Here is a 23,332-nt window from a genome sequence, read left to right as displayed (position 1 = left end):
GTGCAGAACCACACAGCTTTCTTCCACCTCATGCACACTTGTCTAAAGATCTGCTGCATCACATGCTTCCCCGGTCTCTTTAGCTGTGCAAGAACCAACACTTTTCTGGCCCACCACACTCACCATTACACAGCCATCTGTCACTGCTGAACGACCGTGTTTCCTCAGGAAACACAATCAGTCTAAGTGAAGACACAATGACACAATTTCCCCTTGAAACAGTGTGTGCTACTTTATACGATGACCTTTGACATTTTAAGGCATATTGAGTGCAGGTTATACTTGTATATATTCAGATATTATGCTCTCAACAATAATCTATGGCATTTGGCTATGTTGCTACAAGTAGTGAGTATTAGGAAGCCTTTGCAACTCATTGCATGAATATTTGATAAATCTAACAATGAGAATGATTTTATCTAACAGTGGAGGACCATTAAAATAACTATACTCAGCGGTGGACAGTACATCTAGTAATTTGACAGCCCCTTAAAGCTATAGGACATGTTGCTCCACTACAACAACGAGTCTCATAGATAATACCTGGCAGAAGAAAGACTGAATGTTACGGCAATTAAGGAAATGGTACATATGTTACATTACAGCTGCATTTTTAGCGTTGCAGTAGAGAATGGTTTACATTGCAAGGATACAAAAGACCAGAATTTCAGCAAACCTACTTGACTGACTTGTGATGGTGTGCTGTTGTGACATAACTGCCCAAACCTACTGCGGGAGATAAAGATAACTGCCTCTATGAAACAAAATTTGAGGGATGTTTTCTTCATAAGAAGTCAAAAGATTAAATTCAGAAATATTGACTGGGTTGTCAGTTTGATATGAGCCCAAGTTTTCATGCTAAAATCAACAACTCTTCAGAGATGGCAATTGCTCAAACAATGTACAAGATAAATCTATTAAGCCTGTTAATGTATCATATTAAGCTAAAAACGTTACAAACTACCATTTTTATAAGACTGTTCTTAAATTAAAAACGACAGTTTTTTTCAGCATGTCTCAGGAGTAAGATGTGTCATGGTCTGTGGATAAAGTATGGAGGGTGGTTGAGGGCTTTCCGTGGAAGAAGAGCTGGCTGAATGCTGAATCAGCAGCCTGACTGAGAACACATGTACCTTGGTGTTCTTGAAGACTGAGGCAGAACAGAAAAGCTGTGAGGTTAGCATGGCTTACAGCACACCCCCATGACACAAGTACATGACAGATTGTTTTCTGCTTGATGCTCATGCCTTGGATAGCAGAATAGATTATTTACAGCTGTGGGACCACAAAAAACAACATAAATGTATTTTTTTTGTTTTTGACCATGTTTCATGCAACCTGTCTGAAGTGAGCTGGATATACTAACAGCTTACATCCTTCTGTCCAGACCACAAAGTGGTGGGTCTGCTACGAAATACACTAAAGCTGTGGTGATTGTTTGATTTAAAACATGTTGCAGCAGGCGACTGATAATAGCTGATATACCACCACCAATCGTCTAGTACAGAAATTGGTTACCATGGAGACTAAAGATGGACTTGTGTAGAGACATTGCTCTGATTCTTGAGGCAACTCCTCCTTCGTTTTAGACATCAAGAGATGTGACAGGTGCTGCTGCCCTTCATACTGCCATTTGATCTTCTACGTATATCTTAAAAAACATTTCATCAGTCTTCTCCACGCAAAAATGTGCATTTATTTCATTGCATATATTTGATATAAGAATGATTAATTAGTGCATCAACTTTAAGATCTTTTTGCTGCACGATTGGTTGAGGGATGCAATGTAATTATCTATTATATTTTTAATTCAGAAATCGAAATTTCCATGCTTCAAGCTGGAAAAGAATAGAAGATTTGGAGTTCCAAGTTGGAAAGATGTAAACTTTGTTCACCAACCTCAACCTTAAAATCCCATACGGGTGCCTTGCATATCAGACTTGGTGAAAGCTGCAGTAAAAAAACTATTTATTAGCAATTTAGATGATTTTTGTCTCAATAGGTCATTCATGCTCACAGTCCTATACAAATTCTCTTACTGAACACATTGCTATAATTTGAAAGAAAAAAAAGCAGAGAAATGCACAGTTATAAGACAGGTATATTTTAATACAAATGTAAATACAGTTATATTAGTTTTTACCCTGCAAATAATAGTGGCAAAACGTCTTCTGAGTAGCACTAGAAGCAACCTAACACCAGTTTGATAACCATGGCTGTAGTGTAAAGCCAGCAAAAAGAATAAGAGGCTATTTCTGTTGGTGAAATTGGACAATATCCATGTGGGTAATAGAACAGATTTTTGCTATCAACTGTGATCATTTTGGGTAAAACTAGCAAAATTGGTTATAAGGCATTCAGTACAGTGGTCTTGTTCTCTTCATTCAAACTCTAGGCCACGCGTGAATGAGCACCTCTTTAAAATGTAAAAAAAAAAGCGCTATGTGTAAAAGCAGAATGTCATAAATCACAACTTACAAAAAAGATATTTGTGAGAAAGGCTGTTTATTCTGCGATCATTAAAACTTGCAGTAGAGCAGTCCAACAAAAAAACACATGTGCAGTGTCCAGTTTAAATTTACTTTACTACATGTAACATTCTAACCTTATGCACTCTTTTGAAACATACAGTTTTAATCTGGTACTGTAATTACATAGTTATAGCTCAGGTACAAAATGTTGAAAAAAGTTAGTAAAATGTAATGTAACCAAATTTTCGAAATAATTTCTCATCAGATCCTTCAGTCTGATTACTATGACTTACTTTTTTACTTCATGAGTTATATACCCTTTGAGTTTCACTCCCGAAGAAAAGCTAAAAGATACAGAATGGTATTTGCAACTGAAGACTGTGAATTATATGCAGTATAAATGCATCTGTATAACTCACAACTCCCCTACAGGTTATGTGAATCTGATGATCCATGATTACCCCCTTTTATGGCTGCAGAAAGAATCTGTGCACACAGGATAATTCCCACTTTTAATTGTAAACAGAAAAAAAACTGTTCCATATCCAGTTCCTGTAATAGTTGTATTTTATAAGAAAGAATTGGAATGTCACTGCAGGGAAAGTATCACACATCTACATCCATACTAGTGATTAAAATATCAAATCTCTCCTTTATTACTCTCCAGATCATCTGGAAATGCCTTTATAATCAGTTGACTTGTACTCATTTGCATATTTATGGAAATTACTCTGGAAGCTTTTGTAATGAGCTGTGGGTGTGTTTGTATTTAATTTCCCATCATCATGGCCTGATACCAACTTATGGGATGTTCTGAAAAAATTGACTGTTTAACATTATTTTTAGAGTTAGGGATATTATTTACAGCGGTCTGTAAAACAATTCCCACCCCTGGAACGTTTGCATATTGCGTCACATTAAAACCATGAACTATAACACATTTTATAGGATTTTATGCGACAGAGAAACATAAAGCAGTGCATTAGTGAGGGGGAAGGAAAAAAGATCAACACTTCTTTTTAAAAGATGAAAATCTAAAACTTGTATTCAGTTCCCTTTACTCTGATACCCCTAAATAAAACCCACTGTAGCCAGTTGTCTTTAGAAAGCACCTACTTAGTCAACCTGTCAACAATGAGTCAACCTATGTGTAATGTAATTTCAGTATGAATCCAACTGTTCCGTCAAGGCCTCCGATGTTTGTTAGAGAAGCCATAAGAAGCATGTTTGAGACACTGTAAACATGTGGAGGAAGGTGCTCTGGTTAGATAAGATCTGTCATGTGTGTTGCGAAACACCGAACACACCTTGAAGACACCAACCGCTCGGTTAGACGTGGTGGTGGGAAAATTAAAAACAGATATAAGTGACAGTATTTATTTATTTATTTATTTTTACATTGCTTGTTTTTAATATAACAATTTGTAAAGAATACAATTTTTTGCTGCATCTCTCCACAAAACATCAAAAAGCAGGAAGATCGGTTTATGGGATGGATTTCCACATCTCCATGTATACTTCCATATACTCATCCAACAGGTTAGTCGCCTGCAAGGATTTGGATATAAATTGTGTTAAAAAAAAGAATTAAAACATTTAAAAGAAGGTGCATTAATAATATATATTAATTTGATAAATAAATCATTGAAATATGAACTCTCTAACAGCAGACAATTTTTGTCCAGTGTTTTAATTTATAGCTCGGTGTTAGTACTTTCTGCAGTCTTTAATAAGCTGGCCTATCTGTAGAACAAATATTTCTTTCTTATATGTCAATACATACCACACTCATCAACATACTCATCAATAACTTCCTGGGGTCCTGAGAGTTCTCATGGAAGTCTGAACTTAGAGCAAATACTAATTCAAACAGACAGGAAAAGTAACAGCAGACAACAGCGTGAGAACAAGGTGAGTGGAAAAAAAAAAACTAGTAATTTCTCACAGATTTTTTAAAACTCTGCATAGATTTAGTTTAAGACACACACAGGTAAGAACTTAGATCAGTATTATGAAAAAAGGAGATGTTTGCGCCAAGCGATGCCTCCAGTAGGAGGCGCTTCTCTGGGTGCCCTGCTTGGAAACCAAAAGGGTGGACCTTTATCCAGTAGTCATTCTTGGCTGTCACATGGGCACTTGTGTAGGAAAAAACATGAAAAATCATAAGTACCACAATCAAAATTTAAACCGATGCAGAGACATTTGTTAGCAAGCCTGGTAAAGATGTGTAAAAAGCCATTACTCAGTGGACCTATGCTTTTAGCTACTGGCCAACAAACTGGAGGAGGACCCAAAACGAGGTGGGTAAATCTGGGACTCCTCGTGACTTTTTAAGATCCTGCAGACACCTTCCAAGATAATCGGGTGTAAAGAAGGATAAATATGTGGAGAGGCCTCCCATGCTGACTCTGAAGTATGGTGGAGGATCTGTAATGCTGTGGGCCTGTTTCTCTTCCAGAGTCCCTGTGAACGTTTTCAACGTGAACTACATCATGAACCCTTTGAAATACCAGCAGATTTGAATTAAAAATCTGGTGAACTCCAAAGGTTAGGTGAAAATGGATCATCACTTCACCTTTGAAAAGGATAATGGTCCAAGTCATAAGATCAGATCAACACACATCCACATCTGGATCAAGAAAAATGTAGACAAACTCTGTTCTATTACCAAAGGCGGTTATACAACGTATTAACAGCAGGTGAGCCAACAATTTTGCCAACCACTGAATTAATGTACTCAAATTAAACATTGAATTCTTCTGTGTTTTTTAGTGAAAGAAATGCTGCTGCAGTTAAAGATGAATTTATTTCAAGACTTTCTACACATATTTACCAGGGTTCAGGGACATCTCTTTGCCTACCCAGGGAGGTGGTGCTGTACCGTGTCCGCTGCAGAGTGGAGTAGCCAGGCTTGTCTGACAGCAGGACACGGTGCGCCTGAGAGATCCCCACTTCCCTGTTCCTCTGAAGGGAGGCACACCTGCGAAATGAAACATCCAGCTTGGACTGGATGTTGCTGGAGCTGTGAGCCCGCTGAATATCCACAGGCTCCTGTATCCCAGCTTTTCCGTTGACCAGCTGTACTTTGCAGTTATGGCTACCACAATTGGGAACGGTACTGCCTCTCTTCTCTGGAGCTGCCGGAAGAGTCCCATTGGAAAGAGACAGTTTGGCTAAATTACTGCTTGCCAGTTTTCCCAGGTGGTTTTGGCCATTTAGTCGCCTCATTTGTTCCTTGCCTGGGGAGCTAGGAATGTCTTTCTTTGTGAAAACCGGCTTGAAATACGACAAGAGACTTTCTTGGCTCTGACCCTCCTCTTCTCTTGGGTTCCTCTTGTCTTTAGCAGTCTGAGATAAGTCTATTTGGCCCCTGGGATTGGCACTTGTCTGGACGTTGGTTCTTCTAAGCGTAGACTCTCTGCTTGGAGGAGCACTGTGGCTAATACGACCACCCAGAATGCCCCCTTTCTGTAGGTGGAAGTCCAGGGCCCTGACCTGATCTGTTCTCAGTCTCTTAGACAATGATCCCTGCCTCAAACTATCATCATCTCTTGAAGTGAGATTCTTGTCATTACCAGATCCTTGGCCTGTGTTTCTCTCAAGGCAGGCTCGGCTCTGCCCCTCCGGAAGTTTGGGAGAGTGACAAATGTCAGAGCTGAGTCTGTCTGTACAGCTAAGACTGCTGCCACTAGGTGAGCTGCAGTCCTGTCCGACTTCGAGGACTCTCCTCTGAGGTGGAGTCGCCACCAGGGTGATAATAGGATCTTTGGTGCATTTGGGCCGGCGTCCGGACTCCAGGTACTCCACCAGCTCTCCAGACTGGACTTGGACCGGGTGCTTGATGCGGTCTTTTGACCCGAAAGACCACCGTAGTGGAAGAACTTTGTTTAGGGTGTCCTTGGGTTTGGCAGGTGACCTCATGCTTAAACTCCTAAACTTGGTCCCTCGCATCAGCTGATTGGAACCATCTGTAAAAGCACATTAAATGTTAATTATGCTGACCAAAATGTGATACAATATTAAATTATTTAACCACTTACAGTCCTTTGGAAAAGTATTCCTACGATTTTATATGATACAGAAATATTAGTGCAAAATTGGAATAAAGTGGAATAAAAATAATATTTTTTTTACTATTGTGTACAAATAAAAATCAGAAAAAACTGGTGTCCATTTGTATTCAGCCAGTTTGACCTTGAACCACCACGTTAACATGGTGGAGGGGTTTGAGTGCTCGAATGATCCTAGAGGCTATGTTGTCTGGGGCTTAAATGCCCCTGGTAGGGTCTCCCATGGCAAACAGGCTCTAGGTGACGGGTCAGACAGAGCGGTTCAAGAATCCTTCATGAGGACTAGTAGATCGAGGCATGTGAGGTCGGGTCCCACCCTGGAGACAGGCCTGGGGTCGGAGAGCACCTGGTGGCCGGGTTACTCCACGCGGGACCCGGAAAGGCCAAGCCCGACTGAGAGATGCGAGGCCATCTCCCAGTTGGCCCACCACCTGCAGGGGGAACCATGAGGGACCGGTGCAAAGAAGATTGGGCGGCGGACGAAGGTAGAGACCTCAGCGGCACAATCCCCGGATGCTTAGGCTGGCTCTAGGGACGTGGAATGTCACCTCGCTGGGGGGGAAGGAGCCTGAGCTTGTGCGGGAAGTCGAGAGATATCGACTAGAAATAGTCGGGCTCGTCTCCACGCACAGCGTGGGCTCTGGAACCCATCCCCTTAAGAGGGGCTGGACTCTTTTCTACTCTGGAGTGGCCCACGGGGAGAGGCGGCATGCTGGTGTGGGTTTGCTTGTTGCCCCCCAGCTCAGCTGTCTCACGTTGTTGTTTACTCCAATGGATGAGAGGGTCGCATCCCTGCGCCTTTGGGTTGGAGACAGGTCTCTTACTGTCATTTCGGCCTACGAGCCGAGCAGTAGTGCAGAGTACTCGGCCATATTGGGGTCCCTGTCGGGGGTACTGGATAGTGCCCCTCCCGGGGACTCCTTTATTCTGCTGGGGGACTTCAACGCCCATGTGGGAAATGACAGTGACACCTGGAGAGGCGTGATCGGGAGGAATGGCCTCCCTGTTCTGAATCCGAGTGGTGTTTTGTTATTGGACTTCTGTGCTAGTCACGGATTGTCCATAATGAACACCATGTTCAAACATAAGGATGTCCATCAATGCACCTGGCACCAGGACACCCTAGGCAGGAGGTCAATGAGCAACTTTGTGGTCGTATCATCAGACCTTCGGCCACATGTTTTGGACACTCGGGTGAAGAAAAGGGGTGAGCTGTCCACTGATCACCACCTGGTGGTGAGTTGAATCCGCTGGAGGAGGAGAAAGCTGGACAGTTTTGGCAGGCCCAAGCGCATAGTGAGGGTCTGCTGGGAACGTCTGGCGGAGCCCTCGGCCAGGGATGTATTCAACTCCCACCTCCGGGAGAGCTTTGAGAAGATTCCGGGGGATGTTGGAGACATAGAGTCCGAGTGGACCATGTTCTCCGCATCTATTGTCGATGCTGCTGCCCGTATTTGCAGCCGTAAGGTTGGCGGCAATCTCAGAACCAGGTGGTGGACACCGGCAGTAAGGGATGCTGTCAAGCTGAAGAAGGAGTCCTATCGGCTGTGGTTGGCTTGTGGGACTCCTGAGGCAGCTGACGGGTACCGTGAGGCCAAGCGTGCTGCAGCCTGGGCTGTGGCAGAGTCAAAAACTCAGGCCTGGGAGTTCGGTGAGGCCATGGAGAAGGACTACCGGTTGGCCTCAAAGCAATTCTGGCAAACTGTCCGGCGCCTCAGGAGGGGGAAGCAGTACTTCACCAACACTGTTTACAGTGGGGGTGGGATACTGCTGACCTCGACTGGGGACATTATCTGGCGGTGGAAGGAGTACTTTGAGGATCTCCTCAATCATGCCATCACGCATTCCTTGGTGGAAACAAAGGCTGGGGACTCGGGGTTGGACTCTTTCATCACCCAGGCTGAAGTCACCGAGGTGGTTAAAAAGCTTCGCGGTGGCAGGGCTTCGGGGGTGGGTGAGATCCGCCCTGAGTACCTAAAATCTTTGGATGTTGTGGGGCTGTCATGGTTGACACGCCTCTTCAACATTGCGTGGTGGTCAGGGACAGTGCCTCTGGACTGGCAGACCGGGGTGGTGGTCCCCCTTTATAAGAAGCGTGACCGTAGGGTGTGTTCCAACTACAGGGGGATCACACTCCTTAGCCTCCCTGGTAAGGCCTATGCCAGGGTATTGGAGAGGAGAGTCCGGCCGATAGTCAAACCCCGGCTTTAGGGGGAGCAGTGTGGTTTTTGTCCCGGCCGTGAAACACTGGACCAGCTCTATACCCTCTACAGGGTACTCGAGGGTTCATGGGAGTTTGCCCAACTGGTCCACATGTGTTTTGTGAACCTGGAGAAGACATTTGACTGTGTCCCTCGTGATGCCCTGTGGGGGGTGCTCCAGGAGTATGGAATCGGGGGCCCTTTATTAGGGGCCATCCCCTAATAAGCGGAGCAGGAGTTTGGTCTGCATTGCCAGCACTAAGTCGGACCTGTTCCCGGTGCATGTTGGACTCCGGCAGGGCTGCCCTTTGTCACCGGTCCTGTTCATAACTCTTATGGACAGGATTTCTAGACGCAGCCAAGGGCCGGAGGGGGTGTGGTTTGGGGACCAGTGGACTTCATCTCTACTTTTTGCAGATGACGTGGTCCTGCTGGCCCCCTCTAGCCAAGACCTACAGCATGCGCTGGGGCGGCTCGCAGCCGAGTGTGAAGCGGCTGGGATGAAGATCAGCTCCTCCTCCATGGTTCTCGACTGGAAAAGGGTGGCTTGTCCTCTTCAGGTTGGAGGGGAGTTCCTGCCTCACGTGGAGGAGTTCAAGTATCTCGTGGTCTTGTTCACGAGTGAGGGAAGAATGGAGCGGTAGATTGACAGATGGATTGGTGCGGCTGCTGCAGTAATGGGGGCGCTGTGCCGGTCCGTTGTGGTGAAGAGAGAGCTGAGCCGAAAAGCAAAGCTCTCGATTTACCGGTCGGTCTACGTTCCTACCCTCACCTATGGCCATGAACTTTGGGTCATGACCGAAAGAACGAGATCCCGGATACAAGCGGCTGAAATGAGTTTCCTCCATAGGGTGGCCGGGCACTCCCTTAGAGATAGGGTGAGGAGCTCGGCCATCCGGGAGGGGCTCGGAGGCATCTATACCGGATGCCTCCTGGATGCCTTCCTCGGGAGGTGTCCCAGGCACGTCCCACCGGGAGGAGGCCCAGGGGACGACCCAGGACACGCTGGAGGGACTATGTCTCTCAGCTGTCCTGGGAATGCCTTGGGCTCCCCCCAGAGGAGCTGGAGGAGGTGTCTGGGGAGAGGGACGTCTGGGTGTCTCTGCTGAGTCTGCTGAGTCTGCTGCCCCTGCGACCCGGTCCGGATAAGCGGAAGACAACGAGTACGAGTACGATGCCTGAATAAAATACAATGGAGCCAATTGCTTTCAGAAGTCATGAAATGAGTAAAACTAGTCCAACTGTATAACTTAATATGTTAGAGAACATTGAACAAACAGCATCATGAAGACAGATGGGTCGGGGAGACAGTTGTGGAGAAGCTGAAAGCAGGTTTAGGTTATAAAACAATATCACAAGCTCTGAGCATCTCAAGGACAAATGCAAACCTAAATATGCTAGTTCATCTAAACTGAACATTGTAACTCTGGAGGAGCTATAGAGATCCATACCTCAGGGGGAAGAATCTGTCTACAAGGCAACTGTTAGTTGTACCCACCACAAATCTAACCTTCTTAGAAGATTGGTAAAACAAAAGCCATAACTAGAAGACAGGCATAAGACGTCCGATTTAAGGTTTGCCACAAGCCATGCAGGGGACACAGCAAACATGAGCTCTGGTCAGATCAGACCAAAAAGTGAACCTTTTAATGTAAAACATTAAACCCTGAGCACACCACCGTAAAACATTTATGGTGGCAGCATCATTTTGTGGGGATGCTTTGCAGAGTTAATGGGAAGATGGATGGAGCTAAATGCAAGCTAATCCAGGAAGAAAAGTTGTTAGAGGATAGGGTGGAGGTTCACCTTCGAGAAGGACAACTGGAGTATGCCATACTCATGTGTTAGAATGGCCCAGTCAAAGTCCAGGACAAAATTCAATTAGAAATCTGTGGCAGAGATTAGAACAATTATGATCAGATGCTTTGTGACTGAGCTTGAGCTATTTTGCAAAGAACAGTGGGAAACATTTTAGTCTCCAGAGCTTCAAGACACTTACTACATACCCATCCCCTACATAACCATTATTTATTTTAAATCCCTATGGAAAACATTGAAGTTTGTGGTGGTAGAAGGACAAAATATAAAAAGGTTTAAGGGCTATGAATATTTCTGCAAGGCTTTTTGTTGCAGAGCTGCCAAAACAACCAGATTGGTATAAATGGGGTTTGCGGCTTTGAATGCCTATACATCTAAAACCTAAATACAAGAAATTTGTCAAATTTCATAAACATAAATTGTGGTACACATTTTTAGTTTTTAGTAACCCAAATATATACCTTCTACTCCTCTGTTGGGTTCATCACCAAACACTGGCAACTCAGGAGACTCTGGAGCATATGTTGGTTCCAAAAGTGCCGGACTGGGAACCCCTGAGACCACGCTGCCGCTGCTGCTTCCCCCATTCAGTCGGACCAGCCAGTGGTCAGAGGTGGAAGAGCTGGTGGAACCTAAAAACACGCCAAAATTTGTTTTTTGTTGCATATTCCACATTTTTGTAGCGTAACCAATTACTGAAATCACAGCTAGTCAGTCAGTCATTTTCTACCGCTTATTCCATAGTGGGTCGCGGGGGAGCTGGTGCCTATCTCCAGCAGTCTATGGGCTATTTCCCCTGAAAAAACAAACTGATTAATTGCGAAGATGGACAAACCAGTGACTGAGGAACTAGCAGACCAGGGGGGGATGGTGCTTCTTTTCTGATAGAAGAGAATGTAGGCTCCACGCGTGCATACCTCGGCCTCTGGGATTGGCTCAACAGTGCTGTCGTCATAGCTGTACCACTGACCATCAACTGAGTTTTGACAAAAGGCTGCAATTAAGAAAATAGGAAAGCGATACATGCGATATGTAATGAACAAATAAGAGGCCAGTAAAATGAAGAGTCAGGGCTTAACTTCATATCAGTGAAGGAAGGAATACAGACCTGTATAATGGCCGCCATGCATTCCTCCATGGTGGTTGCAGACTGCGTAGAGATCATACAGGAAGTCAGGAGGAGCAAGGTCAGGTCGTCTGCAGTTTTTCCAGCCTGGCTGAAGAGGGGCCTGGTGGGGGCCATTGTTGCGGTTCACCATGTGAGGTGTCATGTCCAGTCCAGCCAGGGGAAAATGAACGAACGTGGTGAGCTTGTTTCTCCGCTCGCCCACCTGCCTGAAGCGCTTCAGGTGGAGGATGAGGATGTCCGGCAGGGTCCACAGACTCATCTTCACCATGCCCTGCTGCAGCTGCTTACAATAGGGGCACTTCCAGGCATCATCTGGGGCGAGCTGGTCATAGAAAAGGTATGAAAGGATTAAAAGAGAGAAGAAAATCACTTTGTTAGAGGTGGTAATGCTTCAGAATGCTTAGCAAAAATGTTGATTCCCATTGAATGTTTTTCACGTCATGTTACATACACAAAATCAAATCTATTTTAAGACAAACTAGCGCATAATTGTGAAGTGGAAAGAAAATAATACACTTGGTTTTACACATTTTGTACAAAGAAAAATCTAAAACATTACGGTTTACCCTTCTATTCAGCCCTGTAGAATCAAAACTTAGCAGAACCATCTTTTGCTTTGTACATCTAATGACTGAAAATTTTGTCTATTCAGTCAAATTGGACAGATATTTTCATGTTTTGCCACAGATTCACAAGTCCCTTTTAACAAATGAATATGATTGGATCTCAAAGGCCTCAGTCTGAAGTATTTTGCAGCCTCTAACCGTTTTTCTTCCTGAATTGCACCTCATCTAGCTCTTCCCATCTTCCCATCAGCTCTGACCAACTTCCCTGTTGCTGCAGGAAAAAATAATCCCCATAGCATGATGCTGCCACCACCGTATTCAGGGTAGTGTACAGGGTTAGTTTTCTGCCACAATGTTTTGCATATAGAAATGTCTGTGTTGTTCCCTACATGGCTTGTAGCAAACTGCAAATAGGACTTTTTTTTTTTTAGCATTCTTTAAACAATGGTTTCTTCTTGACCCAGTTCAATAAAGGTTACATTTGTGGAATGCACAAATAATAACTGTCTCATGGACAGATTTTTCCACCTGAGCTTTGGATCTCTGCAGCTACTCCAGAGTTACTGTGGCTGCTTCTTTGATTAATGCTATTCTTGCCTGGTTTGTTTGTTTTGGTGTCCTGACAGGTTTGCAGGTGTGGTAAAACAGTGCACCTTGAGCTTTACAAATCTCCACTACTTTACTCAACAGAACAGCTGCAACTATACTGAGAATAGGTTACACATAAGTGGAGTCCTTTTGCTAATTGGGTGATTTTTGCTGCTAATTTAATGCATTGAATGTTAGCAGTACCGGAGCACAGGGAACTGACAGACAAATACACACCATGCTTTTCAGATTTGCAAAAAAAATTTTGAAAAGCATGTATCCTTTTTTTCCCACCTCACCATTATGCGGTGCTTTGAGTTTATCTATTGTATAAAGGTCCAAAGAAAATGCATTGACATTAGTGGTTGCAAGATGACAAAATATGAAAAACTCACAGTGGTATAGACATTTTTACTAAGCTCTGGAAGTAGAGTAGAAATTATGAATTATGAAAACATCTGTCTTTTGTGGGTTTTATTTCTAGAATAAAAGATTGTGTAGAATTGTGATAGCACACTTATCTAAAAACATAAGTGTGCTTCTGTTCCAGGTAAGTGTTTAAGATATAATTATGCCATACCTGTTCCTCTTTGGTGTAGAGCTGGAAGCACTCATCCAAGGTGCAGCTGAACTGTTGGACGTGGTGCTGCTGTAGATTTCGTACGCTGTCTGCATCCTTCACCACTTCCTCATGGATGTTACCGAACAGGCTGGTGCCCCGGGGACAAAAAAGTTACAGAAATCATACAAACCAATGCAACAAGAAATTATAGAGGGACAATGTAAAGCTAAAACACTGACCAATCTTTGACTCTGTGCTCCCACTCAACGATGAGCTTCACATGAGGAGGTCCTCCAGAACCGCAGTGCTTCAGAGCCCTTCAAGACAAACAAAATAATTCAGATGCAGGGGAATCCTTACCGCAAAAGGATTCCTAATTATTATTCCCAAGATGCAATACTCTGATAAATCTACAGAAATTCCAATGAAAGATCACATCACTACATTTAATGAATTCACTTGAGTACATGATCTGCCAATCAGAGGTTTAACTACACTCATCACACCAATTAATGTCATATTCATTTAGGGCTTTTAATGACAACTAGAACTGTTCAATGGATTTTAAAACCACATGTTGGAATTAGTTTCTCTCCAGTCCACACATTTCAAAATGTTACAGCCTTTGTTAATAGAGAAACCACCTGCAGCTACATGGGACTCTCCTATGAATTATGAACATAAGCAGGCAGTGTTTTAGTTAGGAACCAAAAATATTCCCATTTTTAAACTCTCAGTGTCACAGATGAAGAACTCTGTCTGTACTGGCTAACTTCAGAATCCACTTTCCACGATGTGAAATATGACGCCGCAACTCCCACATTGCCCAAAAGTCAGCTTTTGATTGGCTGATCAGCCCTGGCTGCAAGCGTGCACTTTAGAACTGAAATAAGAAGTAGGAAAGAGATTATTGGACCAAGACGACATCTTAGAAAACCGGCAAATTCAAATGGAACCCTGTGAACTCTGCCAAGAAGGGTGGTCAAATATCCAACCAGGATTATGCCAGAAGCTTGTTTAAGACTATAAAAAGCATCTAGTTGAAGTCTAACATTGCTAGTGGCATTTAACTGATTATTAGTGCGAATGCATGTTTTTACAGGGTTGGGGCCTGTAAGTATGCATAATTTTGACAAAGTGTGAGTGTGTTAAAAAAAAGCAATAACAATAAAAAAACAAAACAAAACAATAAATTCCCTTTTGTGTACTCAATTTGTGTTTTTCAAAGTTTATTGAATTGTTCATTTGATAATTACTCCATCCTGAAAGAAAAAGTTCAAAAGAATCATTAGGAGCCCTAAATTAACTAGATTTTTGCCTATGATGGATGTAAACTGGTGACAGTCACCGTAGTTGTTTCAGCTTTCTAACCACTAGGTGTCAGCAATGTTGCAGTTCTGTTTTCTGGACCACCATACCTTGACATAAAATGAATTTGAACTATAATAATAATAAAAAATATAGATTAACTCCTAACACCACTGTCCTCCTCAAGATGGTTTTTTCACCTTCATTACCAGTGAACTCAATGTGTGTGCCTATATTATGTTATGGGCCATATGTCAGTGACATTCCTTCTATTTCAGGTCCGGATTGAATGCCGGGACTCAACCTGTCAGACGTCAATGCCGTTGAGCTGAGGCCAGGTGGAAAAAGGATAAACAGCAGATGTCATTTCAGACACTTTTTATGCTCCACAGACTACTTGTACTGGAACCTCTCTTGCTGCTTATAAAGACAATTAAGGCTCTTATCACACATTCTCCTCATGACCCTTCAGTCTTTGCTCTCTGCTCTGCAGTTTTTGATCTGTTAGAGCCTGTGGCTGTCTTCTCTACTAAAGATTGTTGGTCATTTAAAGCCTGGTTCCCCAAATGATGCTGTTCTTCCTTGACTTTTTAAAGAATTCTTCTCCACTTTAGGGCCGAATGCTCTTAGTATTGTAAACATCAGTCTGTCTCAGGCGTTATCTCCAAATACTTTTAACATGCAGTTATCCAATCTCTAAAAAAACGGCTCCAGATACCACAGTCTTTGCACATCAGAGCCAAATCTTTAAAATGTCTTTCCTTTTTTACATTTTTAAAAAAGGTGGTCTATTTTTAATTTATCATCATCATCATGATCAACAACAACTTTATTTTTAAGTGCTTTAACATCAGCCACACTTGAAACAGAGTGCTGAACATCAAATAAAATAACAAAGGTAAGCACACAACAATGTAAATAACTTAAAAATTAAATACAAACTTAGTAAAAACCAAACAATAAAACAAATAAAATCAACACCTATAAAATCTGAGTAAAATCAAGTCCCAGTTGGGTTGAAGGTCAATAATATACGTTTTTAAATGAGTTTTAAAAATGGACACTGAAGATGCCTGTCGGATGTGCAAAGGTAAAGCATTCCATAACCTAGGGGCCCCAAAACAATTTATAGCCTATTTGGAGAAGAAGAATATTGTTAGAGGTTTTCTAATCTGGATTTAAAGATGTATGAAGAACTGAATCAGATTTCTTATAGGTTTTTAAACAGTATACTGTATCTTTAGCTACCAACTCTGGTGGCTGTTATTGTACTTTTAGATTTAACAGCTGCGTTTTCACACAGTGGATCACTATATTTGAATCTCTCGTTTGGGGCAGTGGGTGGGCATTAGGGACACAGCATGGTCCTGCCCCCTTCTAACCTCTCTCTCTCTCTCTATTGATCACCCGTGTGCAGCCTCATGTTTTTTTTAGACCAGCTGATCAGCTGCTCCTCAGACTAAGCAGAAGCTTAGTGCCTTTCCAGTTTTATCTCCTAAGATGTGGAATTAACTACCACAGCAAATTAGACAGGTCTTGGCTCTGTCTTAAAACTCATTTTTAGCTCTGACGTTTGACACCATACTACTTCTATTTTTCCTGTTTTATCTTTTTTATTTTCTTATATTGAATCCTAGTCTAAGCAAAAGACTCAATTTAATGGATATAAAAATGCAGTGAAATTTGGGCTAAAAAAACAAACAAACTGATTACAGAGTCACTACTCGATTTTAGGGAAAGCATTTAGGTTAAGGGGATCACAATGGCATTGCAGCAAATGTAAATAATACATGATGGTACTTTCCATTCAGAGTGAAGACACTAGTGTTATGTGTTGCAACAGCTGTTTAATAATTGGGAAAGAAAGCAGGAGAGCATGAGACAAGCGTCTGAAAGCACTGAAATATGCAATCATAGCTGGTCAGTGAAGGAAGCAATCTCAGGAAAGCTGACTATCAGCGCACCTGTCGATGTAAAACCTTAAATCATCCTCAAATGAAAATCTGACACCTTAGCCTGTGCTGTAATAACCAAGATACGCAGTAAACATTACTCACTAAATTCTAAGTAAGCCTGGTCAACAGATCCAAAAGAAAATGGCAAGGTTCTGCAACTCTTGTTATTGGAGCTTTTCTTGTTTTTTTTGTTCAGCAAGGATCCAATGAACTCAGACTGTATCGGTGTCTATAGCATAAAAAGCCTCCAATAAGAAAATAAAAATGAGTACATGCACAGATAAACAATGTAAAACCCTTTCTACTTTACAGAAGTAGAAAAGTCAGTGGATGAACAAATTCAATTTAACTTATCCAATGGGGATTATGAGTCTCCTTTTAAAATATTTTGGTGATTCTATGACTCGCTGACAGCCAGTTCAAGCCAAACCCTCCTTCATGCATCACAGACTGCCAGGATAGACTCCAGCTTCTTGCAACCCCATAAAGAATTAGGAAGGGATGGAAAATAGATAAATAGATGGACGTCATAGTAATAAATTGGAGCATGTCTCCACCAGATTTGATCATCCAGAGATGAAAAATTTTGATCATTCCTTTCAAATTACCTTATCAGAAGGATAGAGAACAGCTGTAAACATCATATTTCAAGCCTTTTCACAGATTCTCAATTGGACTTAGGTCTGGACTTTGATTGGTCCGTTCTAACACAACAATAAGCTTTGATAAAAGCCACTCTATTGCAACTCTGGCTGTACAAGTCCTTCTCAAAATATTAGCATATTGTGATAAAGTTAATTATTTTCCATAATGTCATGATGAAAATTTAACATTCATATATTTTAGATTCATTGCACACTAACTGAAATATTTCAGGTCTTTTATTGTCTTAATACGGATGATTTTGGCATACAGCTCATGAAAACCCAAAATTCCTATCTCACAAAAGTAGCATATCATTAAAAGGGTCTCTAAACGAGCTATGAACCTAATCATCTGAAATCTTCATCTCCATAAAGCTTTTCAGCAGATGGAAGCATGAAGTGCTCCAAAATCTCCTGATAGCTAGCTGCATTGACCCTGCCCTTGATAAAACACAGTGGACCAACACCAGCAGCTGACACGGCACCCCAGATCATCACTGACTGTGGGTACTTGACACTGGACTTCTGGCATTTTGGCATTTCCTTCTCCCCAGTCTTCCTCCAGACTCTGGCACCTTGATTTCCGAATGACATGCAGAATTTGCTTTCATCCAAAAAAAGTACTTTGGACCACTGAGCAACAGTCCAGTGCTGCTTCTCTGTAGCCCATGTCAGGCGCTTCTGCTGCTGTTTCTGGTTCAAAAGTGGCTTGACCTGGGGAATGCGGCACCTGTAGCCCATTTCCTGCACACACCTGTGCACGGTGGCTCTGGATGTTTCTACTCCAGACTCAGTCCACTGCTTCCGCAGGTCCCCCAAGGTCTGGAATTGGCCCTTCTCCACAATCTTCCTCAGGGTCCGGTCACCTCTTCTCGTTGTGCAGCGTTTTCTGCCACACTTTTTCCTTCCCACAGACTTCCCACTGAGGTGCCTTGATACAGCACTCTGGGAACAGCCTATTCGTTCAGAAATGTCTTTCTGTGTCTTACCCTCTTGCTTGAGGGTGTCAATAGTGGCCTTCTGGACAGCAGTCAGGTCGGCAGTCTTACCCATGATTGGGGTTTTGAGTGATGAACCAGGCTGGGAGTTTTAAAGGCCTCAGGAATCTTTTGCAGGTGTTTAGAGTTAACTCGTTGATTCAGATGATTAGGTTCATAGCTCGTTAGAGACCCTTTTAATGATATGCTAATTTTGTGAGATAGGAATTTTGGGTTTTCATGAGCTGTATGCCAAAATCATCCGTATTAAGACAATAAAAGACCTGAAATATTTCAGTTAGTGTGCAATGAATCTAAAATATATGAATGTTAAATTTTCATCATGACATTATGGAAAATAATGAACTTTATCACAATATGCTAATATTTTGAGAAGGACCTGTATGTTCCCATCAGTTCAGACCAGTTTCAATGTCCCTAATGAAGAAAAGCACCCCCACAGCATGATAGTGCCTCCACCATGTTGGCTGTGTCCTGCACATAGCTTGTGGCAAACTGCAAACTTTACTTCTTTTGGCTTTCTTCTTGCCACTTTTGTTGTCCAATGAGCTAACCCCTCCCTCCTACTTCCCTATGTCTAAAGAGATTGCTCAAACCAGCTCTCCATCCAACGGTTCCAGACTTCCCTAAACCTGAAAGATCTTTACTAAGAAGGTTTACTGAAGGTTCTGTTTAAACTGGTGTCGGGAAATGACTCGCCTAGCCTCTGACAGCCTTCATACAAAAGTCTTACCCTTCTTCAACTGGTGGTCTGGACGACTGAATAGCCTATCGCAGTCATCCACACCTTCGACAGTCACTTTTGTTCACGGCTGCTCATTCCCTAATTTACAACTGGCTCTTGGTATATGGGCTAGGTTAATTTTAGTGGCTCAGCACGAGCCCCAAGGGCGATGTTTTAACGAACTTGGCTAAGGCAACCTATAAAAACCTCCTAAAATATCTTAGAACCAGCCAACAAGACTTTTTACCACAAATGAAAAACCAACAATACAGTGACTCAAATTATTGAATGTCCACGATTTAACTAGAATTTTATATGCTTTCTTTAATTAGTAACGCTTTTGCAGGGGTCAGTAACAGCTTAAATTTGGCAACACAAACTAATTTCAATAATAGAATGAATCAATCAATTCAACCTGTCTTTTCCTGATGCTGAAACTAGTGAGTTTGGAGAGACTTTGAAGACGGAGGCTCATCCATGCACCTGATGGAGAAGATTCGTCTGGTAACAACGAGTGATTTCTTGAAGGGAATACAACTTAATCTTCAGTTTTCTTCCTTTAAGTGGCAGGCACTGATGCTCCAGACTTTGATGGTTAAACAGGATCTTTGTTGTTATATGTCTCCGAAGACAGTAGTTTCCAGAGGCTGAAGAGTTGAAGGAAACCCGGAGACATAAATGAAGTTGATTCAGGACTTCCAGAAGCCTGAAACTTGGAGCAATCAGTTGTTCACCGATCAAGTTCACTTCTGTTGTCTGGATAAAAAGGCTTTAGATGAAATCAGATTATTAATTTTGAGGCACAGTCCTTTCTGGGCCCACAGGTTGATCCTCTTTTTAATGCAGTCGATCAGTGGGGCTGTGTCTCTGTTCCTTTTCCATCCAAGCTTATTTTCTCCGTCCGATCTTGTTCGCTGGTCTTCTGCGAGGAAACAACCCCGTTCCCTCCTTCAGCATTGCTTTTATGGTGCTTGATGCTTTCACCAGCCAGCCCCTTATTAGGCTTCTTAGTTATTGCGGAACCTTTTCAGCTCAGCTTCTTGATTATTGCTCAATACTTTAGTCATGGTCACTGTGACCTACTGATTCTGTTTCTCAGCCTTGGAGATGCCGATAATAGCCACACTGGTCTGTAGTCACATCCTCCCTTCCTCCCCTTTGCCTTGAAAAGGTTCGCTGTCAGCATGCAGCTGGCTCTCGTCACTCCAAGTCATCCTCCAGTTCTTTCCCTAATCTGCTCAGTTTTAAACTTTACACTATATTACACATTTCATTCTTCAGCTTTCAGCATTCACTTTAAAACACCGTTGCAAAACCATCACTTCATTCTTTTTATTCATGCTTTACAAATGATTAATGTTATATTTCTCTCATATATAGCTGATTGAGAATGTCAAACCTTAATGTTTTTCCTCTAATTCTCAGTTCCTAACCACATTTTAATCATACATCTTTTAACTTGTTAATCAAAGACTGCTAATTTTACTCAATACATGTGAAAGAATATCAAATCATCATACATCATTGGATACTTGTTTATACTTTTGCAAAAGATAAGACAGATAACATGTGGCAGATAATACGTGGCTCCACACAGGCCTCTCCAGTCTCTCAGCTCCAGAATATGAGAACATGCTTGTTTCACTCCTCACTGCTTCAACTGTGTGTTTTACTAATTATTGAATGGATTACACATAAGTATATAAGGATATTTATTGTAACTTTTATGGAGTTAACTGTGAGCAGTTACTAAATGTTGCATGGATTACATGGAAAGATCTCACCTTAATTTGACACCACTTAAAAAAACCCCCGCCACATTTATAGAGTTCACAACTAATAGTTGTCCTCTGAACAGATTCTCCCAACTGAGAGTTGATCTCTGCAGCTCCTCCAGAGTTAGCATAGGTCTGCCGGCTGATTCTGATTGATTGTTTCCTTGCCTGGAGCCAGTTTAGATGGACAGCCTTGTCTTGGTAGCTTTGCATTTAAGCCATAATCTTTCCAGTTTCAGGTGATGGATTAAACCTTTATGTTTATACTACTAGTGAGTTGTGGCAGCAGTGATCCAGCAGTGATCCAGGGAATGGCGTGTGCAACACGTGATGCATTACGCATTTGACATACGAATTTTATAGAGGGTAATACTATAGTAAAAGATCAAGGTAAAGCAAAACAGTATCAGTTGTTTTGTACTCTCTCTGATCACATTATTTGGGTTTCCTTAGGGACAGAGTCTATTTCTGAGGCATTAGAGCTCAGGCACTGTCATTACACAAGTTTCTAGGATACTGTGCACAACATATTTGCATTTCAAAAGATTTTGAAAGGATAAGTTTCCATCAGCACCATTCAGTGGGTGAATTAACTCTTCTTAGACACTCAAATGGAAGTTCTTTCGAGACGTCGCCAAAATCAGCAAATCACTTTTGCCACCGAAAGCCATTGAATTTGCATTTGTGAAGAAAGATGGCATGCCCTTATAAGTTAGATGATGCTGCAACATATTTCACATTTAGATTAAAGAGACAAACACTCAAAGTAGATTTGTAACTTTTTTAAATGTAAAGACAGACTGTCAAATTAGATAGGAGCCAATTCTAATTGCACTTTAGACTATATAAAATGTCATTAGTTTAAAATATTTGGTCATTTCATTGTATGAAATAATAAACAATCTAATAATCAGTCAGTTAATAAAGAATGTGGCTGACCGTCTTGAGTCAGCTAAAATGAGATTTCTACTCTGTTTGCATCTGCAGACAAGTTTAAATTGGCTGCTAAAACATAATTATTACAAGAAGCTTTATCTAAGTATAACTTAAAGGCTTTGTGAGAAAGTCTTTATTCACTGGAATTTAAAAACCCATTCCACTTTTTCTTGATGATCCTCTCAAGGATTGTCAGTGTGGATTGGAACTGATCATGAGCACCTGCCTAATAATGTGTTGGTTTTGCCCTGACCCGTTAAAGCATGGACTCTCGTAGAACGGGTGCTGTGGTATTTGGAACCAAGATGTTCTGAGACTTAGATCCTTTACGTCTCAGAAGTTGTGAAGTGGACCTTCTATGGATCAGACTTGTGTGTCCAGGATGTCCCACTGGTGCTTAGTTGGTTTGGGATTTGGGGGAATATGGAGGCCAAATCAACACCTGAAACTCATTGTTGGACTCCTCAACTCATCCCTGAACCATATTTAAGCCATATCTGGTGTGAGCAAGTTGTATTATCCTGCTGATACAGACCATAATTATCAAGGAATTTGGTTTAATGAAAGGGTGTGCATTGTCTGAAACAACGCCAAGGAAAGTGCTGTGTATCAAGGTAACAACTGGTGCATGGCAAAACCTAACCTTTCCCAGAATATTGCATCACACTGTATCACCCCACCCCCCAAACATTCCTATTCACTACACCTGTCAGTGGTCATAATATCGAGATGGTTCAGTCTATATTTTCTACATCTGCTCTACTTGGGAAAGGCGAACGTTAGAACAAAAAGACATGCATCATAAGTTCCAAGCAAAGAGTCATTTGCTTAGACTTTGTATTGACAAACACTACACTACACTACACTACACTAGAAGGAGTTCTCCTTTGTTTCCAGATGACGTCAGCAGGTTTGTTAGACAAACTGCTGGGTTTTGCTAATTTTCTTTCTCTGATTCTTGACCTTCTTTCTTGGTTTTGACTGAACAAACACAGGAAGAGTGGTGATAAAACACTATGCATCTTTCAGCATGGGTAGAAAATGTTTAAGGCAATGCTTAAAATGTCCTTTAATGCATAGCTAAGACATTTATTGCACTTTCTATACAATAAAAGGTTTAATAGCTTAAAAACAAGCAAATTATGTTTCTATTCATTTAAAGCACCCTGTGCACACTATGTAGTGGACAGAAAAGTAAAGGAAAGTGAAGATTACAAGACTACACCACAACAATTTATCTCTTGTGGAAACTTGTAAAGGTATCAGGGGATTGAGGACATGTTACTGCATGGATTCAGCAGGAAGTGTAATCAACACCCAACAATTTAGAGCTGATAATTGAATGTTGCTCAGATCTGCTCGGGAAGCTCAGGAGCATGTCTGGACTGTGTGTGTCAGTCATCTAGCTCTAGCACCACGACGTTTCAAGTATTTTCACACCCTCACCTGTCAACGGCGGGGTGATAGAGGGGTCGCCCATCCTGAGGTGACAAGTAGTTGTAAAACGTAGATCCTCCCACCACACGGATGTTGAAAAGCACTCTGATATTCTGAAAGATCAGTACAAAGACACTGTCAACACACCAG

The 23,332-nt window shown here is 42.0% G+C and overlaps 1 protein-coding gene across 2 annotated transcripts in view; it reads right to left on the bottom strand.

Moving 5' to 3' along the window:
- Positions 1-2,486: 2,486 nt before the first annotated feature.
- Positions 2,487-23,332, bottom strand: part of LOC124865055 (ubiquitin carboxyl-terminal hydrolase 43-like) — a 114,440-nt gene continuing 93,594 nt past the window's right edge. For both annotated transcript variants that reach the window (XM_047360061.1, XM_047360062.1), the window contains 8 exons: positions 23,192-23,295; positions 13,645-13,722; positions 13,424-13,553; positions 11,669-12,011; positions 11,396-11,554; positions 11,022-11,192; positions 5,333-6,439; positions 2,487-4,606 (listed from right to left, as the gene is read on the bottom strand). In XM_047360061.1, coding sequence (XP_047216017.1) covers positions 4,596-4,606; positions 5,333-6,439; positions 11,022-11,192; positions 11,396-11,554; positions 11,669-12,011; positions 13,424-13,553; positions 13,645-13,722; positions 23,192-23,295 — 2,103 coding nt within the window. In that variant the 3' untranslated portion in view covers positions 2,487-4,595. The remainder of the gene's footprint in view (positions 4,607-5,332; positions 6,440-11,021; positions 11,193-11,395; positions 11,555-11,668; positions 12,012-13,423; positions 13,554-13,644; positions 13,723-23,191; positions 23,296-23,332) is intronic.

Source organism: Girardinichthys multiradiatus, chromosome Y (assembly GCF_021462225.1).
Source record: "Girardinichthys multiradiatus isolate DD_20200921_A chromosome Y, DD_fGirMul_XY1, whole genome shotgun sequence".
Classification (NCBI taxonomy): Eukaryota; Metazoa; Chordata; class Actinopteri; order Cyprinodontiformes; family Goodeidae; genus Girardinichthys; species Girardinichthys multiradiatus.
Note: the sequence above shows the minus strand (reverse complement) of the source record. Positions and strands in the feature narration are given on the sequence as shown.